The 12,575-nt window shown below is 41.9% G+C and overlaps 2 protein-coding genes across 2 annotated transcripts; both read right to left on the bottom strand.

Moving 5' to 3' along the window:
* Positions 1 to 5,792: 5,792 nt before the first annotated feature.
* Positions 5,793 to 7,539, bottom strand: tmsb4x (thymosin beta 4 X-linked). The gene is made up of 3 exons (XM_083682499.1): positions 7,391 to 7,539; positions 6,428 to 6,541; positions 5,793 to 6,329 (listed from the first exon to the last, which is right to left on the bottom strand). The coding sequence occupies exons 2-3, from the start codon at positions 6,525 to 6,527 to the stop codon at positions 6,298 to 6,300; spliced, it is 132 nt and encodes a 43-aa protein (XP_083538625.1). The 5' UTR covers positions 6,528 to 6,541; positions 7,391 to 7,539; the 3' UTR covers positions 5,793 to 6,297.
* Positions 7,540 to 8,635: 1,096 nt separating this feature from the next.
* On the bottom strand, positions 8,636 to 11,917 carry tlr8a (toll-like receptor 8a; the record flags this gene model as incomplete). Its single annotated transcript, XM_083682123.1, has 1 exon — positions 8,636 to 11,917. The coding sequence occupies one exon, from the start codon at positions 11,915 to 11,917 to the stop codon at positions 9,026 to 9,028; it is 2,892 nt and encodes a 963-aa protein (XP_083538249.1). The 3' UTR covers positions 8,636 to 9,025.
* Between the last annotated feature and the right edge of the window lie 658 nt (positions 11,918 to 12,575).

The following is a 12,575-nucleotide window of genomic DNA, read 5'->3' as shown; positions in this document are numbered from 1 at the left end:
AGTCAACAGCACCAGTCTCTTTAAGAGACTGAACATGTTATGAGCCCTGAGCACCTGTCTGCTGCCATGGAAACAGAGAGCGAGAGAAAAAGAAAGACCTGGCCTTTCAGCTCTGAATCTCAGGCTGATCATTAGAGGTTTAACACAGAGACAGAAATACCATGTTTTACAGCATGGGTTGCTAGCTGCAGTTAATTTGGTTTGCCGACGACGTGTAACTTCCTCCTTGTTGAACCAGTTATAGTAACATGTAGAAATAAGCCCTGTTTCCTCCTGCAGTGTGTCCTTATCAGAGAAATGATGTGCTGCTTGCATGACTTTACATAAATGAATGAATTTTCCAGTTTTACTATGCGTTTTCAGCTGTGATGGAGTCGTCATCACACAATCATTTAGCTTATGTTACTCTTGCATAATAACTACGCAGCTAATTCTGTGGAAATAATCATGGATAAGACAGTAGGACTGCATTATGGGATAGTATAGATAGTTAGATCCCGCAACGTCATTGTGGTCTGACTCCTGAAGCCCTTTATTAGATTGACACTCAGGCCATCATGAGGATGAGGCAGGGACTCAAAGGCATCTGTGTTCCTCCCAGAGAGTTGCAGTCCCCAGCCAGTCGGTCCAGAGAGCTGCCCGTCACAACACTGGCAGATGGCCTCCTGGCGCTCTGGGCCAAATACATCACAATCACCACTCAGTGTGCTCGCCATTTGCATCCCTTTCTCTGGTCAACCGTCTCCTCATCACTGTGGAGACGCCATAATGGCATTACGCTTCACAGAAGCCCATGGTAACGTCAGTGGAGACACAGATTGGGCACAAGAGAGATTACAACAGCCTTTCAATCTAAAGCCCTATCAGTCAAACAAAACAACAGATTAGGCTTCCGTGGATGTAGTTCAATGGATGAATGCATTTTAACTGTATTTATCATTGTGGTGGGCTGGAGCGTAACAATGGATATTCTGGGGTATGTTGCTCACTAAAAACCCTGCGCCTCTGTTCATCTGAATGAAGTGAGTCACACTATTCCAATCATGCCAAAATACATACTGTAGATGAAACAGGTGTTTGCCTCCAGAATGGGACAATACTAATCAATTCTACACTAATTTGACTTGGGGGCACAGGGATAGTTAGAATCTCCAAAAGTTTGATAAGAATGACATAAGTCAATGGCAAGTACGAAAGAGTAGGGTCATAGCCTGATACTGTAGTTCTTCACCATTGACATGGGCAATTTGAAAACATAGTGGCAGATTTGGGAATGCTCTCCTTGGGACACCATACATGTGTTTATATACATCATTGGTTAACAGAGTAGACGGTTACTTCATTAGTGGTAATGAGAGAACAGAAGGGTGGCAGCGTCCTTGGCTGGCGTGGTAGCGCCTTGCCCCTAGGGTGTGTGGCATAGACTGGCATGCCCTCTCAGCCACTGTATCCACACATTGTGTTAGGACACTGAAGAGTTTTTGTGTGACTGGACCACACATAGAGAGGGAGGGGGAGGGGGTTGGCATCACAGATGTGTGACCGTTCAACAGCTTCAGATAGATACAGTGCATTCGGAAAGTATTCAGACCCCTTAACTTTTTCCACATTTTGTTATGTTACAGCCTTATTCTAAAATGGATGAAATACATTTTTCCCTCATCAATCTACACACAATACCCCATAATGACAAAGCCAAAACAGGTTTTTAGAAATGTTATAGATAGATAGGTACTTTATTGATCCCTGAGGGGAAATTAAGGCGTTACAGCAGCTCACATCACTAACAACAACAAAATAAAGTGACAATAGAATTATAAAATAAAATAGACATCTGAAACATTATATACAGTAAGAACAGTCCAGTATGATTGAACATCCCCCAGCCTGACTCTGATAACCCAGATCGAGCCAGCTGGAGGAGGAGTGTACAGAGGGTTCTCTGAATCCTAGGTACTGTACCCACTGTCACTATGTCTGTTCAAATAAAGATATGTTATGTCCCTCAATTAAGATTTTACGTTAAAAGAAAACAAAAACCTAACTTTGCATTCTATTGCAGTACATGCACAGTACTACTGTATGTCAAATTGTTTCTGTCTTTACAGTTTCTTGTTAGTGTGGCGCTTCCAGGCATTGTAGGGGAGATTTTTACTGTGAGTGCCATTGTAATTCTCACAATAAAGCAAATAAAAAATAAATAACCCCCATGTTCACTTTCTGAATAGAAAATGAATCTGGATTAAACGAGGCCTGGGAATCAAAATGATGCATGCGAACTTGTGCCCTTCCCTTAGCAGAGCCCATTGTTGTCATTTCAGCGCAGCTGTTATTGCCTGTGGATGCACTATACAGGCCTGGAAGTCAGTTACATAACACACACACACACACACACACACACACACACACACACACACACACACACACACACACACACACACACACACACACACACACACACACACACACACACACACACACACACACACACACACACACAGGGTGAAAAGATGCAGCTGCAGCCCCTGCACAGAGGGGGTAGGACACAAAATAGTCATCAGACACACAGGCCCTCATGTCTTTCGATAAGCCTAGCCTAGCGTTGCTACACACTCACACCTTCAGTTGGCAGCTGGCCAGGGCACTCAGACTGGCAGAGTGCTCCCACAGCAAAGCCAATGCTCATTTGTCTTGTGCCCCTGACTTAAAGCGGAAAAAGCTAACCCTCTTCTCCTCTAAAACTAAATGAACACAACTGAGAAAAGAGGGCACATAAAACAAGTTAAGCTCTTAAACCCAGCAAAAACACTTTCCATAATGCAATGCTCAGCCATAATCTTGCAATAGAAAAAGTCTGTTGACCAAAAGTTCTCAATACAGTGCTTTTTTCCCCTGTGTGTTCATATAGCCCACACACTGTCTCTCAATGTTTTCCCGCCAATGTTGAATAGTCATAGCAGTCAGAATCCTCAACTACAGTAAGGCCTAGATGACCTGGCGGCATGGGAAAGACATCTTCCTACCTACTACGACTGAACCTATTCAATCACACAGAGAGTTCAAAGTTCAAACTCATATGCCCTGTGATATTTCCCTACAGTACTGAAGCTGCACCTGCACCTGTGTTGGCTTTGTCCTGTGGCTCTGTTCCTCTGTCTCTTCTGTACATTAGAGCACATGACCTAGAGGTTGCTTGCCGGGGCCTGTCACCTTCTATTAGGTTCAGGCAGAACAACTGTGTAGCTGTCACCCCTCATTACTGACTAGGTTGTCAGGGGAGCCACAGTAGACACAGAAAACCCACTCTGTCTCCTCTGCTCAGTGTGTGTGTGTGTGTGTGTGTGTGTGTGTGTGTGTGTGTGTGTGTGTGTGTGTGTGTGTGTGTGTGTGTGTGTGTGTGTGAGAGAGAGAGAGAGAGAAGAGAGAGAGAGAGAGAATTCACAATACCGCTATACTTTCATTTTTAAATTGCAACATTTCCTCTAAATCGTACTCATGTTTTCTTGATTAAATACACCTGCTCCATAGAGTGTGTATACATGGAGTGTCATATAGACAGACAAATGCATCACAGCTGATATTGTACTCAACTGCTCTGCACAAGTCTCCCAACTCTCTATTAAAGTGTATTGTATCAGGCTGCAATGATGTAGTCAACGGTCATTTCTCTTGGTGCCCACACACAGAGAGTGTGTGTGTGTGTATGTGTATGTGTATGTGTGTGTGTGTGTGTGTGTGTGTGTGTGTGTGTGTGTGTGTGTGTGTGTGTGTGTGTGTGTGTTTGTGTGTGTGTGTGTGTGTGTGTGTGTGTGTGTGTGTGTGTGTTTGTGTGTGTGTGTGTGTGTGTGTGTGTGTAATAGCTTGCACAGGGAGACTGTACTCCCTCTTCCACACTGTCTCACCCAGAGGAGTGTTTGGGGAGTAAGAGGCTGCCATGACAGAGGAGGGGGAGCATCTGGTTGTGTCTACGTCACCTGGCTGTCTGAAGTAGCTGCAGCCACAGCTGGAGACGGAGTGGGGAGGGAGGGAGGGAGGGAGGGCGGGGGCTCCTACTCTGAGCTGACTGAACAATGGCCTAATGCAGCTGTGAGGAAGGAAGCCATGCTGTGCTGTGCTATGCTGGGCTTGCCTGGACTTGACTCAGTTGGGCATAGTTGTGCTGGGTAAGGCTGCTGGGCTGAGCAAGCCAAGGCTACTAAGCAGGCCTTGACTAGTAAGGCCAGGCTGAGCTGGATTGAGCAGGCCTTGACAAGTTAGGCTGGGCTAGGTTGGAATGGGCTAAGCTACACCATGCTGTGCTGTGCTAAACTGCACCATTTAGTGCTGAGGTTCTGTGTAGCAATGGGGAGGGGATGACAAGTTTTAAGATGTGCCTGCCTGACTTATCCAAAGAGGATATATACTCATCCAACAAACGCCCAGGTCAGTGTAAGACATGTGCTCTTCTTCTAGCCTGACTGAGTCATGCTTGGGTGGGTTGATTAGATAACAGGACAAGAGCTTAATGGGGATAGACAATGTCCATGGGGAGTAAACACCATTACCAAAGGCTAGAATATCTGTTTGAGTTCACGAGTTGAAACCCTTGAAAATGCTGGCAAACAATTGCAGATACTGTACAAATGGCAGAGTATGTTTTATTACTAAGGGGAGATTGATAATGTGCGCATATTTCCAACTTAAACAAAGCATAAGCTTTTCTCTAGATAATGCAACTATATTTCATAGTGTATGTCACAGTCGTACATTTTGTGTCGCTTAAGAATTGTGACATAAGAAAGTGCCCATGGCCCCTGTAAGCTTGATTTGATCTCACTATTGATCTGCTATATGAGGTCATGGTGTACAGTAAGAATGGGGACGACAGAAACACTTGGCTGGATCTCAGCGACATCCAATGGGATTAATATGTCATTAAGAGTAACCAGCTTAACCGCAATCCACTTATCCTGACATGTACTATAAACCTGGTGTTAGCTCAGCTAAAATGGGTGTGATTTAAAATCACCAGTAAACCTAATAGTAACCTATGCAGTAAATCCAGCAGCTTTCAAGCCATAAATATTACTTGTATGTCCATACATTCAGCATGTCTAAGCATTTCATCAAACATCCAAATTGGCTACATTAACACTGTCATCTTCAAATAACATGACAATTTCAGCGACTGTAACCACCTGACAGTTGTTAGTTGGCCTAATTACAGTCAAACCAAATTATGAAACCCTCCAGAAATCTCATTGGCTTTTGCTGTCTGTAGTCTAGACCAACTCCAAAGGAGTACACTGTTTTGCTGGAGCTTGCTGCTAAGCTGTTACAGTGAGGATTGCCATGGAGGCTTTTCTAGGTCAGTTGGCGGGTGCACTCTGCCAGCGCAGGCTGCAGACAGAGGCCATGTCTGCTCATCCACTTAGAACAGTGTGCGCAAGTGTGTCAGTCAACCACCATCAGCAGTTGGCAAAACATTGCTTGTGTTCCAATTATTTGCTGCTACATTTAGGGGTATTTGGATGTTTTTCCAGTGTCATAAAAATGGTTTCTTCTGTTTACTTGGTATACTTCAGTTGTACTGAACAATCCTCAGATTGAACAAAATTAAGTTACTGTACCATTTTCAAAAGGAACACTCAAAAAGGTCAGATCTAGTTGTGAATGTACCTGATGTTTCTTACATTAACTGTATCCAATGAAATCATGCCATTTGATGTCCGACAAATCTACAGTGCAATTCTGAAATGTTGCAGGTGCTCTCCAGTATTAAGTAGCAGAAAATAAATTGTGGCAGACCGTGAAACGTTTCATTTTTTTAATTTGCATATCAAAACAAACTTGTGCATTCCAATAATTGAACTTATACAAAACAATTTGAGTAGATTAGCAAACAAAACACTGTTTGGTTTTAAAGCATTTCACAGGTGGCCAGAAGCCATAAAAGACTCAGATGTCAGAAGTGTAGGTCCCTGGGCTGATCAGTCACCCTCTCTCTTCCCTTGACAATCACACATTGTTTTAAGCACACAGGGACAGGTGACCAAGAACTGAAGTGAGTTGGAACATCAGGACAGGCAACATATCCTTTAGTCACACTGCTAGCCAGTAGCCTTCTTTCATTCTTGCTGTAAAAAGGGGATCTAGGATTCTAGGGGAAGTGGGGTGGGTGGGGGGTGGAGTTGAGTCATCTGCTTTCATCCAATCACAATGCAACTTAGATTTTAATTTACACAGTTATACAGCTAAAAGAGGTGAAAAAGAAGGCAATGCTCGTGGAATGTACAGTGCATAGAGGCGGCTCAGTCTTCATGACGACGCCTGCTTCTCCTGTTCGATTGCTGTAAAACAAAGTTGGTGCATTAGGGTTTGACTTGTTTCAGTGTTGGACAAGTGTCCAATGACTGGCCAGGTTTTGTACACAATTTTTAAACCTTACTTTCTTTGGAGGGCAAGGGGTTTTTCTCCTGCGTCTCAGTCTTCTTCAGCTTGGTCTTGTCAAAGGTGGAGACTTCGGCCAAATCTGGTTTGTCAGACATGTTTACTGTGGGATCTGGCCAAAGAGGAAGAGGGAAAACAATTAAGCCTTCATAGGTTTCAATGTCAGTTGCAACAGAGCTCAGTTTCTTGTTAACATTACATGATTTTATCTAAACTACAGGCTACAGAAGTAGAGACCTTCAGTGTATGTAGTCCACTACTGCCATCATAATCAATTCTGAAAGACACCATATTAAAATAGCCCTACCTACAAGAGACAAAGTATGAGCAAAATCCCCATCCGCACATAGGGAAAACGTGCCCTGGTATGCTTCCGAAATATCCTAATTAGAGCCAATAAACGATAACAGCAAGAACTAAATAAATTACATTAATTAGGCCGTTAATTCCAGAAGCACGTGTCGGTTTTGGCGATATACTTTTTAGAAGCATTATGCCATTCTCTTCGACTGGGCGGAGTAACCACCGCCCTGCTTGGCAACATCTCAAAGACAGGTTGAAGCAAATGGGTCATCGTCCTTCAACAGAAAGACATTTGCACCGTTGCTTTGTCACGTTCACATTGTAACAAATATCAAACCCTTACAACAGCCAAGGGCATTTTGACTTTTTTTTTTTGTAACATTGTAAAAGCGACATCGTAATCCAGATAGCAAACAATATGCAGCTGAACGACTTCGACCCAATTTCGAACATGATTGATAGAGGGCCATGGAAAAAAATAATACATTTGAGTGTACTTCAGTAATCAATGTATAAAAATCGAGCATCACGAACTGTTTCAGGACACAAAAGGGCATTGCAGCGGTTTTGCTAAATCTACACGACATGTTTGAAAATATTCAGGTACAAATAGTTTACTTCCTTACATGCCCACAGAAAAATAAGTGCAAGGACTTACCAGACTCGGACTGATGATGAGTGTAAGTCAATCTTTGTGGCGCAGAACACAAGTGGCGTTGCTGAGTTCAATCAAAGGGTATTATACCCCGCAATATGCAAAGTAGGTGACGTCACGTCCCTTCATTCTTGTAGATAATTTAGTCAAGAAGATTATCTTTGTAAGTAAATGAATGCAGAAAAGAGTCGTCTTGAATTGTCATAGAGCCTAATTGTCAAATAGTTTAAACACCAAACACGGGTATTTCATGTATTTCTGTACAAGGTATTGCCATTCACTGACTGCATGTAAGCGGAAGCGACTCAGTGTCTTTTAAATTGTGCCAATAACGACATCATGTGGATTTATAAAGTAACACAACACATGGTCGTGTTGTAGGTTGCATATTGCTGTCTTCAGATCATGATTAGATCTAGATCTGATGGCAGATGTTTGTGGACACACCTTGTCCTAAAATGTTTTCCATCAGCATTCTCAATTGTGTCTGCATTCGGGTTAAATTAAATTGGAATACAGTTTCCACACCTGGCTACTTTGATCGGATCTCATAGAATATACAAAGTCTGAACAAAGAGATGCACCATTATGGTGTGTTTGTTTTTGATATTATAATAAGAATGAAACAGCTTTTAAATGCTTATTTCTAGTTGAGGCTAAGGGGGGCCTTTCATAGGCACTTACAGTAGTCTTGTACTGTCTTATCAGTCTGAGGGCCATTCATACTGTATTACCAGTGTGACTGCATTGTCTTACGTCGGCTATCGTCATTCTAGCGCAACCGAATGTCTTGCGCGTTATCAGACAGATCAGTGTGGATGGAGTCGCACTACATCTACCGTAAGACAATGGTGTGCCTGTGAATGTGGATATATTAAATTAAACATTTTTAAGTACCCCCCTGCCACTGTACGAAACATTCCTCACTATCAGAGGGACCCCCTGTTGCCTCTGTCTCTTACGCCCTTGACTGACTGACTTCCCCAAATCAGTCAAATGAAACAGGAACATGATGGGCACACTTCCTATTATCTCATGACAGACAGATGGCAAAAGAAAAACAACGTTTGAGTCATCTGAAATGTCAAATGTTGAAATCCATTCTGGTCTTGAAGTATTGAAAAATACTGACAAAAACAGTATTTTGAAATTGAGATTCAAAACATATTCATATGCTGTAGAGCTGGTCTAGCTTCAATTTTGTGTCGTGGAAAAAAAGTCAACAGTTCCAAAAATTCCTGTCATCAATTGATTTATTGCAACATTTCTGATGGAGTATTATACTCATGTTTTTGCAGTGATCTTCTTACAAAAGATTTGAACATATTGGCAAAAACAAACAAATGTATCTACAGTACATTCAATCAGAACAATCCCAACAATACAATACATAGTTTAGCATTAGAGCTACTGTATGAGGAGCACATTAAACGTATCAAGTTGTTTGGGTATTAGTGAAGGCATGTCGGCATCCATATTGGTCAGTGCACACAACACAGCTTTACACAAACTCGCACAGACAGAATCAGAGCTCATGAAAGCGATTGGAGTTGGAGTGACAGAAGAAAACTACTGTACAGTACTTTATCAGAGAGATCTAATTGAGGTGGCTCCTCTTGAGGTTCTGACACCCTCACCCTACTTGTTGGTGAAGTACCTGGAGTAGATTTTGCTGTACATCACTTCGTTGTCCACTCTGACTGCATTCCTCAGGTGTAGCCAGAACCATGACTCTGCAGCCGCGGTCCTGGGCCACTCCAGAATACTCTTGCCACACAGCCTCCTCCGCAAACTTAGGAAGTGAGAGTGCTGCAATACTGGCTCCAGGAGCAACAGCACGATTACATCTATGTTCTCATCCAGAAGCCTCTGGTGGGCCAGGTACACAGCCAGTCTGAAGGCCCCCGTCCTCACGTAGGCCTCGGTCAGAACAAAGACGGTCTTGCGGCTCTGTCGGATGCTCTGAGAGAGGTTGTCTATCAAAGGGACACCAGGGGCCCAGTCTCGCTCCTCCAGACAGAGAGGCAGGTGTGTCTCTCCCTTCTCCTCTAGCTGCACCCGCATGTGGTTCAAAACCCATTCTGACACCTGCGGGTCTCTGGTGTCATATGTAATGAAGGCATCATACACACTGTCTGTTGACCTCAAAGAATGGTAGCCCTTTAGTTTAGCCTTCAGGTAGTACATAATATAGGAGGCATCCCAATAAAACAAATGTGTTGTTATTGCCATGAACATAGTGAAAATAATAAAGGAAGTTGATAGGAAGTAAAATACAAGGGCTTCTTTGTCGTTTATGCATTCTTTAATGTCAAAGAAAATCACTTCTTGACCTCTTCTGTTTTCTGGCATGTTGCAGGTCACGTCAGTGGCCAGTCTAGGGATCTCAACATCATTGTTCTCAATCCAAAGGATGAACTCTAATAAATTGCAGGTACACTGGAATGGGTTACCCTGCAACCACAAGGTTTTCATGTAATTATCAGGTCCTGATAAGAAGGTGGTCTGGTTGATGATACTTAATTCATTGTAGCTAAGGTCAAGATTCTGAAGGCTTTCAGCTCTCCATAGAAATCCATTGGATAGTTGTGAAATGTGATTGTGGCTCAGGTCAAGCATCTGAATTGTGAAGTTAGAAATATTTATTGCCACGTGCTCTAAATCATTGTAACTTAAATCTAGAAGATGAAGTTGTTTGAAGCGTGCCAGTTCATCCCATTGGAAATCGGCGAGTGAATTATGACTTATATGTAGTTTCTCAAGGTTGTGTGGTAATTTTTCATAGACTTCGATTGGAATCTTTGCAATATTATTAAAAGATATATCTAGAAAGGTCAAATTCTCAAGCTGTTCGAAAAGGCTGTTATATGTTCCATCCCCCTCTTTCCATAATTTGCCTAAATTATTGTATCGGAATTGAAGCTCGTTCAAAGATGTGCTCCTCATCGCCTTGGTGGTTAATGTAAAAATGGAATTGTGACTCATATTCAATACTCTCAAAGCTGGTAGATTTCTTAAAAAGTTTAAATTATGTGTCACTCCAGACACTTCAAAATAGTGGGGATTGTAGCTCAGGTCTAAGACTTCTAATTTCACTAATTCCTTGAAAGCATTATCATAGGCTAGGTCAATCTTGTTATAGGACAAGTCCAGATATTTTAGGTCTGGTAATGTTTTAAACTCTGTCCCATTCAGTGCTGATGCAAATCCATTTCTTGATAGGTTGAGACATGCTATGTCTCCATAGCCTTCAAATTGCTTTGGAGAAATAAAGAACAGGTTGTTTGAACTGAGGACAAGTACACGGCCAGACTGAAAGCACTCAGGCATCACAAGTCTGTGTGACAACTCGTAAGAAAAGTCCTTTGTATTTGGATAGTACCCAGTAAGAGACGGAGTGTGCAAAACCGACCTTAGATTGCGTCCTGAGCCACGGCTTGGAGAACCAGCCACTGAAACTGGATACAGCCTGTTTTCTGCAAGGTATATTAGTTTCACATGTGAGAAATTTCTGAAAATGGTGGAATTCGAGTGGACAATGAAGTTAGTTCCAAAGTTCAACGTTGTCAGATTTTTAAGGTCCTGAAGAGGTTTGAGTGTATCTGAGTGGATTTCCCTAAAAACGAAACCCTCTAAATGCAATGTTTTAAGTGACACTAATTTCGAGAAATTTCTTGAAAGCTTTAGAGTTTCAGGGTAGGTCTTCAAATCAAAATTGAAATTCAGGTCAATTTTTTCGAGACAAGGTAGATATTTCAAAAATGCCCCTTCGGCAATAGCTTTGGACAAAAAATTGTAAGAGAGGAACAAGTGTCTAAGATTGGTCAAACTCTCAAACCAAGAGTCATTGATGAAACTGAGGGAGTTCCCAGCTAGGTGCAGTTCTATAAGTTGTATGAGGCCGGCAAATGCTTGAGGATGGATCTTCAGTGAAACATTATCACAGGAACGACAAGGATATGGAGCATTGTTACATCTTGGGCAATTTCCCTGTAGTTTCAGGATCCTCAGATTGATTAGTTCACTAAAATCATCTTCAGCAATGTATTGTATTTGGTTAGAACCAAGCTCTAATGTTTGTATAGAGTTTGGCAGTCCTTTTGGAACATGAGTTAGATTGTTATAAGCCAAAGTCAAAACCTGCAAGTTAGTCAATGCTGAGAAGCTGTCTTTTCCAATAGTAAAGCTTTCCCTACAAGGATTCCAGAAATAGCAGTTTTTTGATAGATAGAGTTCCTTCACCTGTCTTATAGCAGAAAGGTTGTTAATTGAAATGATCTTATTGTTATCCAGTTCGAGTATTTTCAAACTAGGTGGAAGGTTTTTGGGGACTACAGTTAGACCATTGCCATTGAGCCGTAGTTCTTGCAGGTTTGTCAGATTTGTGAAGGCACCCTCAGTGATGTTTACTGGATAATTATCCTGAAGTTCAATATTCAACCAGTTGAGATTAAGGAGGGTCAGGTTCACCAGATTAGAAAATGCACCAAGAGATATATTCAGAATTTTGTTTTCTGAGAGGTCTAGCATGGTGGCGTTCCTGGTGATACCATCAGGAACCACTTTCAGCTGTCGTCCTTTGCAATTGAAAATGATGTCATTAGTGGTGTTGGTAATATTGACCTGGACATCACATGGGAACTGCCGTGACAGCCGGGCACATGCAGCAGGTTGGACCACAGTGTAAAACAGGAACAACGGTGCCAACTTGAACCAGAAGGTGGTAGCAGCCTGTAAGTATACAAACTTGTAAGGACTTGATGATAAATTGGTGATATGATGTTAAAGTAATGATGATAGACAACTACAGTAGCTTCCATAAGAGTGTCTCAATCATGCCTATTATGCGGCTATTAGCTTTTTATAGCCTAAGGGTACACACACTTTTTCTGACCATTACCAGTCACAATAGATTAGATGAACAGTGCAATGTATGGCTAGAAATGTAGTAATATAAACTTATCAAAAATACACAATAACACTATAATGTAAGTGATTCTGCAATAGAATTCGACACAGTTTTGCCACATTCTAACGTATGTGACTAAACTAGGTTTTACTACATATCAATTGAATTGTCAGTGTGTTGCTTAATACCATACAAAAATCTAATATAGTAAAAAAAAATGAAGTAAAAAAGGAGTACTGTAACATAGTTTATTCTTACAAAAACAGCTTTGATATTGGT

This window comes from Argentina silus (assembly GCF_951799395.1).
Source record: "Argentina silus genome assembly, chromosome: 12".
NCBI classification, from domain to species: Eukaryota; Metazoa; Chordata; class Actinopteri; order Argentiniformes; family Argentinidae; genus Argentina; species Argentina silus.
Note: the sequence above shows the minus strand (reverse complement) of the source record. Positions and strands in the feature narration are given on the sequence as shown.

Bases quoted from the DNA above. Each gene is read 5' to 3' on its own strand.
- tmsb4x (XM_083682499.1), bottom strand. From the start codon at position 6,527: ATGTCTGACAAACCAGATTTGGCCGAAGTCTCCACCTTTGACAAGACC. The intron at 6,330-6,427 runs GTAAGGTTTAAA...TTTGTTTTACAG, and splicing joins CCCCTTGCCCTCCAAAGAAA to CAATCGAACAGGAGAAGCAG.